Source organism: Gigantopelta aegis, chromosome 9 (assembly GCF_016097555.1).
Source record: "Gigantopelta aegis isolate Gae_Host chromosome 9, Gae_host_genome, whole genome shotgun sequence".
NCBI lineage: Eukaryota > Metazoa > Mollusca > Gastropoda > Neomphalida > Peltospiridae > Gigantopelta > Gigantopelta aegis.
Genome location: NC_054707.1, coordinates 82,732,691 through 82,754,451, shown reverse-complemented (window position 1 = coordinate 82,754,451; position 21,761 = coordinate 82,732,691). Strand labels below are relative to the sequence as shown.

The following is a 21,761-nucleotide window of genomic DNA, read 5'->3' as shown; positions in this document are numbered from 1 at the left end:
AGATTCATTGCAAAAGAGTTTTGTGACACGCGTCACTCTTGAATGTAACAAGTTAACAAATATACCAAATGAGACCAGATGTCTATAGTTTCTTCTTCGGCCACCTTCTGTCGATTGAAGCTGGGTGGAATTGCTGTTCTCGACTGTTCAACTTATTTGGTTCAAGCTGGGCAAAAAAAAAAATATATATATATATATATATATATATAATATAGTCAATAAAAAGCCTTATCAGCTGTTTACCGTCTGTCGCTTGATATATGTTAATAGTGAAAACATTTTAAACATCCACAATCTCGTCTACCTGTATAGTTACATGTATAAATTATGGCGCCTTCGCCCTACACTATTGATTATAGCCAGTGAAAAGAAGTTCTTCAAATAGAAATTCACTGGTTAAAATCATACCAAAAGTTGGGGTACTAGACATTTTGACCTCCCAAGCCAGTTCGCCCCAAGTCGGTTCATCCTCAGTTTGACCAGTTCACTCCAATTGTCAATTTGCTCCTACAAATTGTTAGCTCACCCCAACTATTTGTTAGTTCAGCCCCTCCCCCATATTATTTAGGGTATTACTACTAATTTTTGGGTGGTTACTAATGGTTTTGGTGGAGGTTACAGTATCCTGGCATCATGTATAAAATATTACAACTCTTTTATCAGTACATGTCTTTATAATTTACTCATTATATTTAATTAAATCTGGTATCAAATATCATACATGTATGTCTGTATTTGTTGTGCTAAAGTGTTAATATGTACATGCATTGTTTTTAATTTTAATGTTAATATTTAATAGACCAATAAATAAATACACTAACTAGTAGTGTAGGGGATGGGATGTAGCCCAGTGGTAAAGCGTTCGGTTGTTGCGCAGTTGGTCTGGGATTGATCCCCATCAGCGGGCCCATTGGGCTATTTCTCACTCCAGCCAGTGCTGGTATATCAAAGGCTGTGGTATGTGCTATCCTGTCTGTGGGATGGTGCATATAAAAGATCCCTTGCTGCTAATCGAAAATAGTAGTTTATGAAGTGGTGACAGCGGGTTTCCTCCTTCAATATCTGTGTGGTCCTTAACCATATGTCCGACGCCATATAACCGTAAATAAAATGTTTTGAGTGCGTTGTTAAATAAAACATTTCCTTTCTTCCTTTATGTACATGTAGATCCATTTGGCAGTCCTGTCAGTGCATGTAAATCATTCCTTGTTGTGGAGGCAGCAGCTTTCTTCTCTCATATCTATTGTCATAATAGCTGTACTCAATATGTATGTGTAGTTTACAATATGCTTGTATACATGTATATAAACAAATATTTCTTTCCTATCTATACTGTACATATAGGTCCATGGAAAACTATGAAAAAGGAGAGACGAGAGAAGTTGATGAAGAACTTCCATTTGGCAGTTACAGCAATGTTGTACAGATGAAAGTTACTGCTGGAAGCAAAATTAAAAACGTCATTGGTTATGCGCTGAAGAAATTGCAGGTACATGTATTACCCAGTATCCAATATTTTGCATATAAACATATGTATGTACAGGTAAGGTGTGTACTAGTAAATATTCAGTCAGTCTGTTTTCAAATTTGCCAAATACAGGTATGAAGTTAAATCTGGTTCAAAAGTTCAAATATTTTATTGATGTCACATTGTATTTAACAGTCTTCACTAATCTCCCTCATTAAAATAAAAATCAGCAACTTTCACAAATTGTACACTGAAGGAGTGGGGAGGGTAAATGTATGCGTTAAAAAAAAAAAAACGAGCTGATAACAATATTCCCTACAAAATAAACACGAGTTACATTTTTAGGAGGAGAGATGATGACATCAAAGAAAGAATATTGAGTATTTATATAATATAATAAATTAATATACAGGGGTTGAAATTCCTGCTGGACATTCGGTTGGGTAAATACAAATTTTACCGGACCGAATCAAACCCTACCAGACCGAACATGATCATAACCTATAAACACAAAATAATTGACGGGATGACAGGCAAACATCTGTCCCGGCTCATGGAGATTTTGATTGTCAAAAAATTGTCATGTTGGCAGTATTTCAACCCCTGATACAATTATATGTATAACACTTTCAGGAAGATTACAAAATAAATAAGTCAGTAAAATCAATCAATTGGAAAAGTTAAAGTTTGTTTTGTTTAACAACACCACTAGAGCACACTGATTTATAAATCATCGACTATTGGATGTGAAACATTTGGTAATTTTGACATGTATGGACAATTAAGAGTGAAACATATATATATATATCATATGTTAATGACTGTTGCAGTGTTGCATAAGTATATTAATACATGCATGGTTTTCTCAGGAACCAGAGGTGCGATATTTGTCATGGAATGGATCTGGCCATGCTGTCACGAAAACAGTCACTTGTGCTGAAATCACCAAGAAGAAGTTCAAGGTCTGATCATATACAGTTAAATGGACATTGCTGAGTTTGCTGCAATTTTTAAGATGTTATCAACTAACAGAGACTTTATAACGATTGTAATTACATATCAAATACATTTTTCTGCATAAAATATTAGTGGCTGTATATTAAACATGTTTCTGATCATTCTAATATTTGTACTAGGTTAAATTTCATTTTATTTCGTAAATAAAAAATAAAAAATTCATACGTACGAAATTATTTGAAGACAAAATCCAGTTTGGTCTTCTTACAAATATTAAGACGACCAGAAACACATTGAATATACAGACACTGGTATTCTAAACAAGAACATATATTTAATATGTAAGTTTAATTGTAGACATATTTTATTAGTCGGAAACATGTTACAATGCAGCAAACTCAGGAATGTCCCATTAAGCTTCACAATAACGATCACCCAAGGCCTTACAATAAATGTTTTATGGGAGTCAAAATGTATTGATAACAACCAATGAGTCTGAATTCACTGGTCACAACCAATGAAATTTCAGTTGTACAATCGATTAGAATTGTACAATCTTAAGAAGAATGTTTAAGAATTATTACTAATATTAGATCCATACACTCATTATTTTGTCCTGTTCATTGGGGTAGATGCTAAAAATCTTAATTTTTATCTTTAATACCTATTTAATATCGGGGTGTTTTTGTTTTTTTCACCATATGAAAGTAAGCAAAAGGGAGAAATAAAGGCAGCCATGTTTTTTGGTCATCTCAGAACTCAAAACGTAAGTATTTGTCAGCTATGTGAAATTGTTTCTTTTAATTGTCATCTCAGAACTCAAAACGTAAGTATTTGTCAGCTATGTGAAATTGTTTCTTTTAATTGTCATCTCAGAACTCAAAACGTAAGTATTTGTCAGCTGTGTGAAATTGTTTCTTTTAATTGTCATCTCAGAACTCAAAACGTAAGTATTTGTCAGCTGTGTGAAATTGTTTCTTTTAATTGTCATCTCAGAACTCAAAACGTAAGTATTTGTCAGCTGTGTGAAATTGTTTCTTTTAATTGTCATCTCAGAACTCAAAACGTAAGTATTTGTCAGCTCTGTGAAATTGTTTCTTTTAATTGTCATCTCAGAACTCAAAACGTAAGTATTTGTCAGCTTTGTGAAATTGTTTCTTTTAATTGTCATCTCAGAACTCAAAACGTAAGTATTTGTCAGCTGTGTGAAATTGTTTCTTTTAATTGTCATCTCAGAACTCAAGACGTAAGTATTTGTCAGCTATGTGAAATTGTTTCTTTTAATTGCCATCTCAGAACTCAAGACGTAAGTATTTGTCAGCTATGTGAAATTGTTTCTTTTAATTGCCATAGGTGAAACCATGCAATTTTGAGCCCATGATTGGTACATCAAAGGCCATAGTTTGTCATGTTCTGTACACAATGAAATATATATAAAAGAGCCCCTACTGCTTATTGGGTAGGAGTAACCTATGTGGTGGAAGCCGATTGTGACAGGCAAGCATTATGATTTCATTGGTTGATTTTAGCACTAAGATCACTCTGTGGAATGGAAACGAAATGTTTTATTTAATGAAGCACTCAACACCTTTTAATTATGGTTATATGGTTAAGGACCACACAGATATTGAGAGAGGAAACCTGCTGTCTCCACTTCATGAGCTACTCTTTCTGATTAGCAGCAAGGGATCTTTTATATGCACCATCCCACAGACAGGATAGCACATACCACAGCCTTTGATATACCAGCCGTGGAGTGGGGCCCAGGGGAGTAAGTTCTCACTAGCACGGTGACTGCATATATCATTTTGTTTTATTTTAGGGCTTGCAACAGATAACGAAAATACGCTTTAAAAGGTAATTTGGAATCTGAATATACATTAAAGTACACTTATACTGAACATGCTTAGAATGAAATACTGCATAGAATGAACTGATGGTAAAGTCCCATTTTATTTCCCTATACAATAATAACCAACTTATGCAAATTTGTATAACGAACTATGATGGTCCCTTGCGATTTGTTATAAGAGTACTTTACTGTATATGTATTTGTGTGCATGCACATTTGATGGGTTGATTGTGTGTTGGTAAACATTGTATTGTTGGTATATTATCACAGACGGTATAGTTGCATCGTGGCAGTTTCCTGCCAAGTCTGAAATTGACAACAGGCTGTCGTTAATACATTGTTTCCAGCAGTGGTGGCAGTCTCAGTGATACGAGCATGTGCTTTGGACGATCTTTTTTAAAAGTCCACTTGAGCTTGTATTTCGCATTAGTAACAGTGTTATAATATGGTAACCAGAGACCGAAATTTTTAAGTTTTGCCTTGAAATTTAAAAAAAGTACATAGCGGCATAGCAATAGACTATAGGGTGTACATGCCCATGTTTTTTTGTTTTTTTATTCAAACGTTTATAGAGGTGAGTGACCCGTAAATGTATGTATATATACTGTAAACTGGATTAATATTGCAACATGGTTTTTTGCGAATACGCACCTTACCACATATTCGCGAGGTTTTGTGAATGACCATCGGCATCTGTATTAAAAAAGGGTCAATACTGCCTATATCGGTCTGGTAAAACAAAACTTGTAGTGTTCAAGATTAAAAATTTGGGGCAGAGTCCCAGTTGGATACTAACATTTCAAAATCTGGTATCCCATCTGAGAATTTAGTATCTCACTTAAATGAAATTCATAAGTAACATTGTAACAAACTTGGATGGCACTGTTCTCGTTCCCAGTCTATGCCACAATCAACATCGCGAATTTCATATTCGCAATCAAACAGAATAGGCAAAAACATTTGCTGCATCTATTTTTGAGTAATACTGGCATAAATTAATATTTAGCAGTAATCTATAAGTGTTTCTGACATTACTAATGATAAATGATAATGTAGGCCTATCAATTTTTTGCAGATGTGGAATTAATATCTTAAATAAAATTTGAAGGGAACAAACATCCAACAAAAACAATGGCGACTTAGCGGTTCCCAGTCTATTGCTATGCCGCTATTGCTCCAGTGTTACTGTAATGACAACTTTTTTGTTTCAGTGAAAAATAAAAATGCAGGATTAAAAAAAAAAAAAACATTATATGGTATCCCGGTGGGTTACTGCCTTCTTGAAGTCTGGACAGGCTGGTAGGTACTGGGTTCAGATCCCAGTCGAGGCATGGGATTTTTAATCCAGATACCGACTCCAAACCCTGAGTGAGTGCTCCGCAAGGCTCAATGGGTAGGTGTAAACCACTTGCACCGACCAGTGATCCATAACTGGTGCAACAAAGGCCATGGTTTGTGCTATCCTGCCTGTGGGAAGTGCAAATAAAAGATCCCTTGCTGCTAATCGGAAGAGTAGCCCATGTAGTGGCGATAGCAGGTTTCCTCTCAAAATCTGTGTGGTCCTTAACCATATGTCTGACGCCATATCAGGATACTGTTAATCTCGAACACTGCCTCATTGCCAGTGTGGTTGTTGTTAATATATACAGTGTCAGGAAAAGCGATGTTTCCTGTTACTCGACATAAAAAAATTGTCACTGGTTCCGAGTAAAGAAGATTACCCACCTGGCATGTAGCAGAAACACAGCTCACGGCTTTAGTTGTTAACAATTAATATACCTTTGGAGTGGTGTTCATTAGTAAATAGTGGAGGAAAAAAAACACAACTTAAGTAAGCTTATTTTTGCATTATTTTGAGTTTCATTTCCGGAACTACTAATATATGCCATACACTCTCAAAATGTTCACATGTGCTTGCATTTTTTGGTTTCAACATGTACCGCTACCTACAAAACCCCCAAACTTTGATCCTAAATATTATTGCCATATGCCACCGAATCCAGATAAATTGATTAATGATTATTATGACTGTATGTTGTTTGTTACTCATGGTTTACTAGTGTATAGAAAACCAGACACCACCTAAAGACACTCTGACCTGGAAAATAATGTGTGTTTATAAATTTTGCGACTTGAGGTTGGGTGAGAACGAGACAAAATTAATATGCACACGCATTGTGTTCCTGGTTTATAGTAATCATTTACTGTAGATGCTAATATTGTGTTTATCTTTTATACTTGTACAATTGTATTGCCAGTTGTTTGAAGTGAAAATTTGAACTGCTTGTGCTAATATTATTTTGTCTTTGTTACAGGATAGAGGAATTCTGGGAACCCAAACTGGAAGGTCTAGAGAGGTGAGGTAGAAAGTGCTTCTCTTTGATACCCTGACATGTAAAATTATAAACATTATAAAGTCAGTCTTAAACTATTAAGAATTATTAATGGAGGGTTAAAGGTTAACTTACAAAGTAAAGTTGAAACCTGACAAAATTTTTTTGCCAAGTTGTTTGTTTGTTTTGTTTAACGACACCACTAGAGCACATTGAATAATTAATCATCGGCTATTGGATGTCAAACATTTGATAATTCTGACTTTAAGAGGAAACCTGCTACATTTTTATTAATGCAGCAAGGAATCTGTTATATATGCACTTTCTCACAGACAGGAAAGTACATGTACATACATGTACCACATCCTTTGACCAGTTGTGATTCACTGGTTGGAATGAGAAAAAATCCAGTCAGTTGAATGGATCCACCAAGGTGATTTTATCCTGCACCACAAGCACTTCGAGCGAACACTCAATTGACTGAGCTAAATCCTGCCCCCTTGCCAGGTTGTAGTAAATAATCAGAAGATGTTAAACATACTGAGACAAAGCAGTGTAGTAACTTCGTTAAAGGGGCGTTCTCATGATGTTAAATATACTGAGACAAAGCAGTGTAGTAACTTCGTTAAAGGGGCGTTCTCATGATGTTAAACATACTGAGACAAAGCAGTGTAGTAACTTCGTTAAAGGAGCGTTCTCATGATGTTAAATATACTGAGACAAAGCAGTGTAGTAACTTCGTTAAAGGGGCGTTCTCATGATGTTAAATATACTGAGACAAAGCAGTGTAGTAACTTCGTTAAAGGAGCGTTCTCATGATGTTAAATATACTGAGACAAAGCAGTGTAGTAACTTCGTTAAAGGGGCGTTCTCATGATGTTAAACATACTGAGACAAAGCAGTGTAGTAACTTCGTTAAAGGGGCGTTCTCATGATGTTAAACATACTGAGACAAAGCAGTGTAGTAACTTCGTTAAAGGAGCGTTCTCATGATGTTAAATATACTGAGACAAAGCAGTGTAGTAACTTCGTTAAAGGGGCGTTCTCATGATGTTAAATATACTGAGACAAAGCAGTGTAGTAACTTCGTTAAAGGGGCGTTCTCATGATGTTAAATATACTGAGACAAAGCAGTGTAGTAACTTCGTTAAAGGGGCGTTCTCATGATGTTAAACACTGAGACAAAGCAGTGTAGTAACTTCGTTAAAGGGGCGTTCTCATGATGTTAAATATACTGAGACAAAGCAGTGTAGTAACTTCGTTAAAGGGCGTTCTCATGATGTTAAACATACTGAGACAAAGCAGTGTAGTAACTTCGTTAAAGGGGCGTTCTCATGATGTTAAACATACTGAGACAAAGCAGTGTAGTAACTTCGTTAAAGGGTGTTCTCGTGATGTTAAATATACTGAGACAAAGCAGTGTAGTAACTTCGTTAAAGGGGCGTTCTCATGATGTTAAATATACTGAGACAAAGCAGTGTAGTAACTTCGTTAAAGGGGCGTTCTCATGATGTTAAATATACTGAGACAAAGCAGTGTAGTAACTTCGTTAAAGGGGCGTTCTCATGATGTTAAATATACTGAGACAAAGCAGTGTAGTAACTTCGTTAAAGGGGCGTTCTCATGATGTTAAATATACTGAGACAAAGCAGTGTAGTAACTTCGTTAAAGGGGCGTTCTCATGATGTTAAACACTGAGACAAAGCAGTGTAGTAACTTCGTTAAAGGGGCGTTCTCATGATGTTAAACACTGAGACAAAGCAGTGTAGTAACTTCGTTAAAGGAGCGTTCTCATGATGTTAAATATACTGAGACAAAGCAGTGTAGTAACTTCGTTAAAGGGGCGTTCTCATGATGTTAAATATACTGAGACAAAGCAGTGTAGTAACTTCGTTAAAGGGGCGTTCTCATGATGTTAAATATACTGAGACAAAGCAGTGTAGTAACTTCGTTAAAGGGGCGTTCTCATGATGTTAAATATACTGAGACAAAGCAGTGTAGTAACTTCGTTAAAGGGGCGTTCTCATGATGTTAAATATACTGAGACAAAGCAGTGTAGTAACTTCGTTAAAGGGGCGTTCTCATGATGTTAAATATACTGAGACAAAGCAGTGTAGTAACTTCGTTAAAGGGGCGTTCTCATGATGTTAAATATACTGAGACAAAGCAGTGTAGTAACTTCGTTAAAGGGGCGTTCTCATGATGTTAAACACTGAGACAAAGCAGTGTAGTAACTTCGTTAAAGGGGCGTTCTCATGATATTAAACATACTGAGACAAAGCAGTGTAGTAACTTCGTTAAAGGGGCGTTCTCATGATGTTAAATATACTGAGACAAAGCAGTGTAGTAACTTCGTTAAAGGGGCGTTCTCATGATGTTAAACATACTGAGACAAAGCAGTGTAGTAACTTCGTTAAAGGGGCGTTCTCGTGATGTTAAATATACTGAGACAAAGCAGTGTAGTAACTTCGTTAAAGGAGCGTTCTCATGATGTTAAATATACTGAGACAAAGCAGTGTAGTAACTTCGTTAAAGGGGCATTCTCATGATGCGATTAGTCGTACCGACTTGTCGCATGTTATGGAATCGTACCATGAGAACACCTAAATCGGAACGATTTTAGTCTTATACAACAAATCATGTTCTATTTCTCACCACAAATCGTAAGTTCTCAGCCAATCAAATCACATTAAAGTACAACCGTTTAGTTTTTTTGCTTCCGTGTTTTTTCACTTGCTTATAAACATGTCAAAATGTCCGGATTTCATTGGTTAATAAAACCTATTGCTGTCGAGCTGTGTCAATGATTATTTTATTACATAATGCCATCAGTAAATTGTCTACATTCATGTTTTCTTTATTTCAGTGGAAATTTGTAGGCACTTACATTTCCTGCAAAATATTTTTAAACTGACGAGCTTTGTTTTACGTCATCAAATCTTATGACGTAACGTCTTCCCACACACACGATTCGAGTCACAACGACAAGTCGGTGCGACTAATTGCATCATGAGAACGCGGCTTAATGTGCTTAAATAATGAAAACACTTGTGACTTTCAAAGTGACACTGGATTTAATTTGTGCATCATAGATTTAAACTGTATAGCTTATTTTCAGCAATTTTATTACAAAGTTAATCTTTAACATTCACTACTAACGACGGTACTGATGGCAATTGCCGTCGTTGAGATATAAATTGCCATAGGTCGGGAACGTCATCAAGGGCACTTTTCTGCCATTGGTAAAGCTCCTCAACGATGGCAAAATGTATATACCTGGTGTTTAACGTTTTTGTTTTAAAATATGTCCACATACATCAATAGCCTTTCAGTCATGTTGATTTGCTGCAAAAGTCACTTTGAAAAAACAAAATGCCATAGGCAGACTCAAGATTGCTGTTGGTGTGCCATTTCACCCATGGCAATGTTTTTAAATTATTGCCATAGGCAACAAATTCTTACGTTCGAGCCGTGGTAGAGCACTCATGATGGATTATTAGATCAATAATCAAAGGCTACAGTATTTACTGTTCTGCATATGGGAAAGTGTATTTAAAAGAGCCCTTACTGCCTTGCTCCTTTTGTGGTATGAGAATCTTCTACCATTTACCGGTAGAATATCATTGGGCTATTTCTCATTCCAACCAGTCCATCACGACTAGTATATCAAGCTGTGGTATGTGCTGTCAGATAGCCTATCCTGTCTGTGGTATGTGCTATCAAATAGCCTATCCTGTCTGTGGTATGTGCTATCAAATAGCCTATCCTGTCTGTGGGATGGTGCATATAAAAGATCCCTTGCTACTAATGGGGAAAAATGAAGCAGATTTCCTCTCTAAGACTATATGACAAAATTACCAAATCTTTGACATCAAATAGCCTATGATTAATAAATCAATGTGTTCTAGTGATGTCATTAAACAAAACAAACATTTTCTTTAGACATTTTAGCACATTTCAGTGTCCAGTTGTTATTTTTGTATAGGTTATTGAATGTAGTAAAATTGAGACATTGTATTTTAAAATTAATGTGATTTTAACATGTTTTACAGGCTAAATATCTTTTCCTTTCTGTTTTTAGATTGAAAGTAAATCGAGATATTCCAGCAATATCAGTTTTGCTCTCTAAAGATCCATTAGACAAATTAGAACCTGGGTAAGTTTGCAAAGTGTATTGATCACCACAAACATGGCAGTAAAGTTTATTGTGAGTCCTTTCCCCAAGATGTTTTTTATAGCACTTACATTTTCAGTATTCATTTACATGATGCATCTATACATGTAGGTTGGGCGGAATGTACACGTAGCTCAGTGGTACAGCTCTGCATGTAAGTGGGGCGGAACGTACACGTAGCTCAGTGGTACAGCTCTGCATGTAAGTGGGGCGGACCGTACACGTAGCTCAGTGGTACATCTATACATGTAAGTGGGGCAGAACGTACACATAGCTCAGTGGTACATCTCTACATGTAAGTGGGGCGGAACGTACACGTAGCTCAGTGGTACATCTCTACATGTAAGTGGGGCAGAATGTACACGTAGCTCAATGGTACAGCTCTGCATGTAAGTGGGGCGGAACGTACACATAGCTCAGTGGTACATCTATACATGTAAGTGGGGCAGAACGTACACATAGCTCAGTGGTACATCTCTACATGTAAGTGGGGCGGAACGTACACGTAGCTCAGTGGTACATCTATACATGTAAGTGGGGCGGAACGTACACGTAGCTCAGTGGTACATCTATACATGTAAGTGGGGCAGAACGTACACATAGCTCAGTGGTACATCTCTACATGTAAGTGGGGCAGAACGTACACATAGCTCAGTGGTACATCTATACATGTAAGTGGGGCAGAACGTACACATAGCTCAGTGGTACATCTCTACATGTAAGTGGGGCGGAACGTACACATAGCTCAGTGGTACATCTCTACATGTAGGTTGGGCAGAACGTACACATAGCTCAGTGGTACATCTATACATGTAAGTGGGGCGGAACGTACACAGCTAGTGGCTCAGTGGTACGTATCTACATCTATACATGTAAGTGGGGCAGAACGTACACGTAGCTCAGTGGTACATCTATACATGTAAGTGGGGCAGAACGTACACATAGCTCAGTGGTACATCTCTACATGTAAGTGGGGCAGAACGTACACGTAGCTCAATGGTACAGCTCTGCATGTAAGTGGGGCGGAACGTACACGTAGCTCAGTGGTACATCTCTACATGTAAGTGGGGCAGAACGTACACGTAGCTCAGTGGTACATCTATACATGTAAGTGGGGCAGAACGTACACGTAGCTCAGTGGTACATCTCTACATGTAAGTGGGGCGGAACGTACACGTAGCTCAGTGGTACATCTATACATGTAAGTGGGGCGGAACGTACACGTAGCTCAGTGGTACATCTCTACATGTAAGTGGGGCGGAACGTACACGTAGCTCAGTGGTACATCTATACATGTAAGTGGGGCGGAACGTACACGTAGCTCAGTGGTACATCTATACATGTAAGTGGGGCGGAACGTACACGTAGCTCAGTGGTACATCTATACATGTAAGTGGGGCGGAACGTACACGTAGCTCAGTGGTACATCTATACATGTAAGTGGGGCGGAACGTACACGTAGCTCAGTGGTACATCTATACATGTAAGTGGGGCAGAACATACACATAGCTCAGTGGTACATCTCTACATGTAAGTGGGGCAGAACGTACACGTAGCTCAATGGTACAGCTCTGCATGTAAGTGGGGCGGAACGTACACATAGCTCAGTGGTACATCTATACATTAAGTGGGGCAGAACATACACACAGCTCAGTGGTACAACTCTACATGTAAGTGGGGCGGAACGTACACGTAGCTCAGTGGTACATCTATACATGTAAGTGGGGTGGAACGTACACGTAGCTCAGTGGTACATCTCTACATGTAGGTTGGGCAGAACGTACACATAGCTCAGTGGTACATCTATACATGTAAGTGGGGCAGAACGTACACATAGCTCAGTGGTACATCTCTACATGTAAGTGGGGCGGAACGTACACGTAGCTCAGTGGTACATCTATACATGTAAGTGGGGCGGAACGTACACGTAGCTCAGTGGTACATCTATACATGTAAGTGGGGCGGAACGTACACGTAGCTCAGTGGTACATCTATACATGTCAGTGGGGCAGCTCAGTGGTACATCTCTACATGTAAGTGGGGCAGAACGTACACGTAGCTCAGTGGTACATCTCTACATGTAAGTGGGGCGGAACGTACACGTAGCTCAGTGGTACATCTCTACATGTAAGTGGGGCGGAACGTACACGTAGCTCAGTGGTACATCTCTACATGTAAGTGGGGCGGAACGTACACGTAGCTCAGTGGTACATCTCTACATGTAAGTGGGGCAGAACGTACACGTAGCTCAGTGGTACATCTCTACATGTAAGTGGGGCGGAACGTACACGTAGCTCAGTGGTACATCTCTACATGTAAGTGGGGCGGAACGTACACGTAGCTCAGTGGTACATCTATACATGTAAGTGGGGCGGAACGTACACGTAGCTCAGTGGTACATCTATACATGTAAGTGGGGCGGAACGTACACGTAGCTCAGTGGTACATCTATACATGTAAGTGGGGCGGAACGTACACGTAGCTCAGTGGTACATCTATACATGTAAGTGGGGCAGAACATACACATAGCTCAGTGGTACATCTCTACATGTAAGTGGGGCAGAACATACACATAGCTCAGTGGTACATCTCTACATGTAAGTGGGGCAGAACGTACATGTAGCTCAGTGGTACATCTCTACATGTAAGTGGGGCAGAACGTACATGTAGCTCAATGGTACAGCTCTGCATGTAAGTGGGGCGGAACGTACACATAGCTCAGTGGTACATCTATACATGTAAGTGGGGCAGAACATACACACAGCTCAGTGGTACAACTCTACATGTAAGTGGGGCGGAACGTACACGTAGCTCAGTGGTACATCTATACATGTAAGTGGGGTGGAACGTACACGTAGCTCAGTGGTACATCTATACATGTAAGTGGGGCGGAACGTACACGTAGCTCAGTGGTACATCTATACATGTAAGTGGGGCAGAACGTACACGTAGCTCAGTGGTACATCTCTACATGTAAGTGGGGCAGAACGTACACGTAGCTCAGTGGTACAGCTCTGCATGTAAGTGGGGCGGAACGTACACGTAGCTCAGTGGTACATCTCTACATGTAAGTGGGGCGGAACGTACACGTAGCTCAGTGGTACATCTATACATGTAAGTGGGGCAGAACGTACACGTAGCTCAGTGGTACATCTCTACATGTAAGTGGGGCGGAACGTACACGTAGCTCAGTGGTACATCTCTACATGTAAGTGGGGCAGAACGTACACATAGCTCAGTGGTACATCTATGCATGTAAGTGGGGCGGAACGTACACGTAGCTCAGTGGTACATCTATGCATGTAAGTTGGGCGCAACGTACACGTAGCTCAGTGGTACATCTATGCATGTAAGTTGGGCGCAACGTACACGTAGCTCAGTGGTACATCTATACATGTAAGTTGGGCGGAACATAGCTCAGTGGTACATCTCTACATGTAAGTTTGGCGGAACGTACACGTAGCTCAGTGGTACAGCGCTCGTCTGATGCATGATCGATCTAGGATCGATTCCCGCCCATTGGGATATTTCTCGTTCCAGCCAGTGCTCCACAACTGGTTTAACAAAGACCATGGTATGTATTGTCCTGTCTGTGGGATGGTGCATATAAAAGATCCCTTGCTGCTAATGGAAAAGAGTATCCCATCTGTGTGGTCCTTAACCATATTTTTAATGCCATATAACTGTAAATAAAATGTGTTGAGTGCGTCATTAATTAAAACCTTTCCTTCATTGGTGTACGTGTAAGTAATATTGATCAGTACACTATTTTGTCGGTTATTTGTATACGTGTACGTGTAAGTAATATTGATCAGTACACTATTTTGTCGGTTATTTGTATACGTGTACGTGTAAGTAATATTGATCAGTACACTATTTTGTCGGTTATTTGTATACGTGTACGTGTAAGTAATATTGATCAGTACACTATTTTGTCGGTTATTTGTATATGTGTACGTGTAAGTAATATTGATCAGTACACTATTTTGTCGGTTATTTGTGTACGTGTTAGTAATATTGTTCAGTACACTATTTTGTCGGTTATTTGTATACGTGTACGTGTAAGTAATATTGATCAGTACACTATTTTGTCGGTTATTTGTATACGTGTACGTGTAAGTAATATTGATCAGTACACTATTTTGTCAGTTATGCATATATTTGTTTTCAAATCAAGCAAGGAAAAATATTTCAAAATCTTAGGTAACTTCGAGTTGGTTGACCTGATTTTTACCTTGAATTGTTTTTACATAACCTATTCAGTTACGTCAAACATGCATTGAATTTACATTTTGTTGACAGTATTTCCAGCTGATACTGTCAGTTTAAGTAAATCAAAATACAAAATACTAATATATTATTGGATTTCATTAAAGAAAAGTTTCTATGATACTTTGTAAAGTGATTTTCAGAACATACAGGTATAATGTATGACGGTTTATTATCACAGATGGCTAATACAAAATCATTTATTTATTGGCTGAATTGGCCACGGCTTAATTTAGATCACCACCCAAACATTTGGCAATTGGGCAACCTACATGTAAGTATAAATAAAATTACACACAAATAAATATACATTTTACTGCAAACGAAATAATACTTTGAAACTTCCAAATGTTTAAAAGTTATGTTTGTTGAAATTTAACAACAGTTCAAATAAAATCCAAATCAATAAATAAACGGTACAGTTGTTGAGCTAGAAACTGCCATTATTAAACTGTATCTGATGTCCACAAATTTCAGTATTGTCTAAATTTGATCATGTGAGTGATCATACATCTACTGGTAGCCATTATGATTTTGTTTCAGAAACAGTCTTCATATAGCACACAAGAATGTCCAGCCGAAAATGATAAAATAAAACACATACACCAGCAAAACAGCTAACAATTAAAAAATAAAACACATACACCAGCAAAACAGCTAACAATTAAAAAATAAAACACATACACCAGCAAAACAGCTAACAATTACACCAGCAAAACAGCTAACAATTAAAAAATAAAACACATACACCAGCAAAACAGCTAACAATTAAAAAATAAAACACATACACCAGCAAAACAGCTAACAATTTAAAAATAAAACACATACACCAGCAAAACAGCTAACAATTTAAAAATAAAACACATACACCAGCAAAACAGCTAAAAATTTAAAAATAGAGCATTATAGAGTGGGAGGCTTTTAATTGTTTTTAAATACTCGACTAACTTGAAAAGTTTACTTTTAAAACTTAAAAAAAAAAACCTTATGTTACACCTTAATATTACATGTGTATGATGTCATTTATAACAATGTGATATAACGTCACATGACAATATAATTGACAGCACACAGATTCTATTACAATAGTTACGTCAGGCCTCGTTTGAATCGACTAGTATTACAATTAAGAGTGTCAATAAAACAATTTAATTTGTAAAGAATTGTGACCTTGTTACTTTGATGACTTGTTTTTCTCGTTCCAACCAGTGCACCACAACTGATCAACAGTCATGGTATGTGTTTTCCTGTCTGTGGAAAAGTGCATATAAAAGATCCCTTGCTGCATTAGAAAAAATGAAACGTTTCCTCAGATTACTACGAGTCATCAAATGTTTGACGTCCAATAGCCGATGATTAATGAATCAATGTGCTCCACTGGTGTCCTTAAACAAAACAAACTTCATTGATAACTTGATTAATTAGAAAGATTAATTATTACCCATATGGTTAAAAATATCTTGGTGCATATCAAAGTGATACGTCCCACTAGAACGCCAAGTGGGACGTAACACTTTTGACGTCGCACAATGACATCACCAAATGGCGAACAACCTTACAATGAAGCGAGATGAGTAATATAAATTAAAATCGATTATGGGTAATAAATAGGATATTAAACTCACTACCATTTCATATCATGTTTATGTCCCTCATGAAATAATTTTCATTGTCACTCGCTAAAGGTCGTGACAATTCAAAATTATTTCACTCACGACATAAACATGATACGAAACGGAAGCTTGTTTAATATCCTATAAATCTTACAGATAACTAATACAAAATTGTATTTATTTGTGATATTTGTATTTTTTGCACAGTTCTTTACACTGTGTTTTAATTTAACTGTTGAATTATTTTACTGATGATGTTCATCACTTACTGTTTGCATTTATCATAGTTTGACACCCAATAGCGATGTATTTTTTGTACTGGGGTGACGTTAAGACATTCATTCATTCATTTATTTATTGGCTGAATTGGCCAAGGCTTAATTTAAGGTTACCACCTGACTGTTGGGCAATCCTTATCTACATACCGAGTATGTCAGTAAAATGACAATCAAATATATATAAAGGCAAATGAAATAATACATAAAAACTGCAAATATATTAAAGTTATGTTTGTTGAAATTCAGCAACAATCCACACTGTAACCAGTTGCAAAATATGCAAATTTATCATCATTGAAAATATAGCATAATTCAATTCAAATAAAATAAAATCCAAAACATTTATTCATTTTTATAGGTTTCGTCCTCATCCATTTGTCTGTCTGTCTGTCATGAATATTGTTTTCACAATGCCTCAAGATACTTTTGTGGTGATTTACTTATTTTTGACAGAATATGACCCTTGAACTTAGGAGATACAAAAATTAGTTTTCAGGACTTTTTGTCTTGGAATGCCTCACAATATTGAGCTGAAGTTTTGTGTATAACTTTATCATATTCTGTTACATATTATGTTCTGTTACGGATCAACATTGACTTTCAATGGCAATTTACCCATGTTCCCCAGAGTATCATGTACACGTATGGCCTTTGAACTTAGAAGATATGAAAATTTGATTTCCAGACATTTGTTTTTGAAATGCCTGAATATAGTAAGATGAAATTTTGTATATAACTTTAGGCCTAAAAAAGATATGTGTGTTTCCAGTTTCCCGACTTAGCCTAATTTTATATAGTGACCCTGAAATTTTTTGAAGCACCAAAACAAATATCAATATCAACAAAAACATGTCATTATTCCTGATTTTTTTGCGATCAGCAAACTAGATGTGGAACACCTCAGCTGATTATGGTTTCTCGATTTAAAAAAAAGAGAGAAAAAAATGTCCTATTTACCTACCTTGTGTTTTTCAAGGATGATATCTGAAACACGCCTATTTTTTGTTTAGACCTTACAATGTACTGTTATAGATCAAGTTTAACTTTCATTGCATTTCACCCATTTTTCACAGACTTATGGCCCATGAACTCAGGAGATATTAAAATGTTTTGGGCCTGGTACGGGACATGTATTGGTTTATCAGTACTCAAAGAAATGCTTTTTTAATCAGATTTCAGTGTCATGGTTCACTAAATGCCCTGTGGTCAGATTCTTCACCTAAGAAGAAGACACAAAGAAAGCAAAAACCAAGAGGTGCAGTGATCAAGAGTCAACAAACAACTTTTCCAAAAAAGGACAAATGTGATTCACAGGGAAAGACATTGACCCAAAAGAAGGACAGATGTGATGCACAGGAAACGACATTGACCCAAAAGAAGGACAAATGTGATTCACAGGAAACGACATTGACCCAAAAGAAGGACAAATGTGATGCACAGGGAAAGCAGACTAGTGAAAATGGTGTGAAAATTAACACCTGAGATTTCCTGAATGATGACATCAAGTGTAATACATACTATTCTTCTGGAAAGGCCTTGATATTCATAAAATGATCATCTTATCCATTTTCATTTCTTTGTTTTGCTACAGTAATGAGACACATTTTTGCAAGAGGTATTGTGGCATAAGTATCTGTTCCAAGATTGGCTGGAAGAAGGGGAAGAAAATGGTCATGTTCTGTCCCATCTAACCTCCTTATCCTACCGTAACCTCGTTATCCTAACCTCCAAGGGCTAAAATATACATTTTAAAATTCAATTATAAGTTTAAATAATATTAATTGTTAATACATTTTTGAAATGCCCTTTCTAAATTATTATAGTGCGCTTTAATATTTCTTCTCAATGAGTACTGGAATAACTATTTTAGACTGGTGCTTCGAAAATTAATAAGGTCAGATTTCCCCTTTTGAGTAAATATCAAAATTGTCTCATACAAGTAATTTCTGTCCCGAATCAGGCCACTGGCCGAGCCAGAGACCGGACCCAGGATGGACATGGCTGAAACTCTAGTGGTATAGGGGCAGTTTAAAACAAAGTTCAAGCTCAAGCTCTGTGCTATCAAGAACCAATAGTGTTTGAGAATCTCAGAGTTTTTAAAGGATCTGTCCTGAGGTTCCTGCCATTGACAGATGTTACTAACAGTCTCTTGAACAAGTGAAATTACATCAGTGTCTGTATATGCAGTGGGTTTCTGATTGTCCTAATGTTTCTAGTAGCTAAAGCTTCAGTTTACTTCCTTATATTATATATTTGTTCATACATACGACATCAATGGGAGATACATTCTAGTCACAGCTTCTAAATACATTAAGGAAATCCAAAACACACACACACACACACATTTTCTTCTCATGGAACATTGCATTTCCTCGCATTTTAATCGTCCTTTCCTCCAAAATATGTCAGATGGCACAGATTTTAACCTAGGATTTCAAGAATTTCTGGGACCCCTCATGATTTCCTCTTTTTTACAGTTCACCAATTCCCACCCCTGATATTAGAATTACTGCCAAATTGCTGTATAGGGTTGCAAATGATTCACAAAGCATTTTTACATGGATTACTACTATCATTGTGGGTAGAATGATGGAAATACACACGGAAAAGGTTTCAGCAAGCTAATTTTTACTAAATCTCTCTTTTTTTTGCCAAAATGTTATGATTTGCTGCAGCTCTGGAGAGGGGGGGGGGGGGGGCAGTCATTAAAAGTGCTCTGTCAGTTAGAAAATTTAATGTTTTACAATATATAGCACTGATATGAGAATATCAGAACTGTCTTTAAAAATCTTATAATTTTTTTTAATTATGTCAGTTAATTTAAATCATTTTCTTTTTCTTTTAAAGGTAAAAGATACACACATAAATTTCAATAATGTATATGTATCTTTTTGTATTCAAGCAATAAAAGTTGTGGGAGTAATTGTCTTTAACCCCCTGGATCTACCACAGTCTCCATAAAATGTTTATCTTGGTTTGTGTCATTCCATGTCTAATCAACCAATACTATTGCCACTGGCAATACAGTTGTCATTTCTCTGTTTTATCATCTTTCATTTTGCTCATACAACAGTAACATGTTTTAGCTTTGGCGAAAGCTGAATTAAGGTTAGCCGACAAGACATAATCTGTACTGGGTTACCAGACAGTAGCAGTCCTTATAGTCTTAAAACTAGCAGTGACAAGAGCCGCAATAAAATATACACAATTATATATAATATATTAATAATTTCATTTTTTTCTGCTTTATGATTATTGGGTGGTTATATGCCACACCACACATTGTTCACACAAATAATATACATGTACATACAAGTTTATAACGTGGGGGTAGGGGCATTAGATCCTTACACCCAAAAACCCACTCCTACCAAATTTTTGCCTGGAATATACATTTACATACAAGTTTATAACGTGGGGGTAGGGGCATTACATCCTTACACCCAAAAACCCACTCCTACCAAATTTGTGCCTGGAATATACATGTACATACAAGTTTATAACGTGGGGGTAGGGGCATTACATCCTTACACCCAAAAACCCACTCCTACCAAATTTGTGCCTGGAATATACATTTACATACAAGTTTATAACGTGGGGGTAGGGGCATTACATCCTTACACCCAAAAACCCACTCCTACCAAATTTGTGCCTGGAATATACATTTACATACAAGTTTATAACGTGGGGGTAGGGGCATTACATCCTTACACCCAAAAACCCACTCCTACCAAATTTGTGCCTGGAATATACATGTACATACAAGTTTATAACGTGGGGGTAGGGGCATTACATCCTTACACCCAAAAACCCACTCCTACCAAATTTGTGCCTGGAATATACATTTACATACAAGTTTATAACGTGGGGGTAGGGGCATTACATCCTTACACCCAAAAACCCACTCCTACCAAATTTGTGCCTGGAATATACATTTACATGACTTACACAGTATAAATACTATTATCTCGCCTTCATGTAAAATTCTTTAATCTCATTGGTTGTTTGCCGTTGGACAAATCCCTTATTCCCCTGTGGGCGGAGCCAAATTCTCTTATTGGAAACTGTAATTTCCAACAGTTTCCAGCCGCCCCAGTTAATGCTAAAGCAATAACTCCTTTATCGATTGAAAAAATTTTCGTCACTGGCAAGTGGTTTCGTTCGCGTCCGCGTGGTACGGCTCCGTTAATAAATTGTTAACAATTATTGTCTGGCGTTATTTTGATTATTTGGCTATATGGTTTAACATGACGGCAAGATAAATTCGTTGTAGAAGAATCTCTCGGGGTATATGGCTTTTTATGTACCCTCTGTGTGCTCTTTTACCCCCTCGCCTTCGGCTCGGGGTAAAAGAACACACAGAGGGTACATAAAAAGCCATATACCCCTCGTGATGCTTCTACAACTTATAATATCATGCACTGTACTATACTTGCAAAACCATAATAACAATATTGTACAGAGATACAACTTCCATAACAAAATATTAGGCACGGTGTAGTTGTATATATGTCGAGAAGGTTGTTTACTCTGTTTTAAAGGTAAACTCGTGCCGTACCTTCCTGTATTGGTTTCTGCACACAAAAATATCTATGGTCTAGTGGCACTAAATACATCTCTGCAATGGCCCGCAGAGTGTACTTAAAAGTGGTGCATGGTGGGGACACTGTCAGTGCGGTAGCAGTATGTATGGCAATTCAAGGGGACTGAACATGTTATGAGGAGTTATAGGGTATGCTACTCCGATAATGTTGTTTTTTATTTCAGGTGTTCAGTTATGGAATTATTAGGTGTCTGAATGCAATAAAAAATAAAAG

The 21,761-nt window shown here is 37.3% G+C and overlaps 1 protein-coding gene across 3 annotated transcripts in view; it reads left to right on the top strand.

The window, feature by feature from the left end:
• Window positions 1–21,151, top strand: part of LOC121380821 (ribonuclease P protein subunit p25-like protein) — a 21,813-nt gene extending 662 nt beyond the window's left edge. For all 3 annotated transcript variants that reach the window (XM_041509804.1, XM_041509803.1, XM_041509805.1), the window contains exons 2-7: window positions 1,345–1,489; window positions 2,338–2,430; window positions 4,248–4,282; window positions 6,593–6,634; window positions 10,692–10,766; window positions 18,117–21,151. In XM_041509804.1, coding sequence (XP_041365738.1) covers window positions 1,349–1,489; window positions 2,338–2,430; window positions 4,248–4,282; window positions 6,593–6,634; window positions 10,692–10,766; window positions 18,117–18,426 — 696 coding nt within the window. In that variant the 5' untranslated portion in view covers window positions 1,345–1,348 and the 3' untranslated portion in view covers window positions 18,427–21,151. The remainder of the gene's footprint in view (window positions 1–1,344; window positions 1,490–2,337; window positions 2,431–4,247; window positions 4,283–6,592; window positions 6,635–10,691; window positions 10,767–18,116) is intronic.
• Window positions 21,152–21,761: the final 610 nt, after the last annotated feature.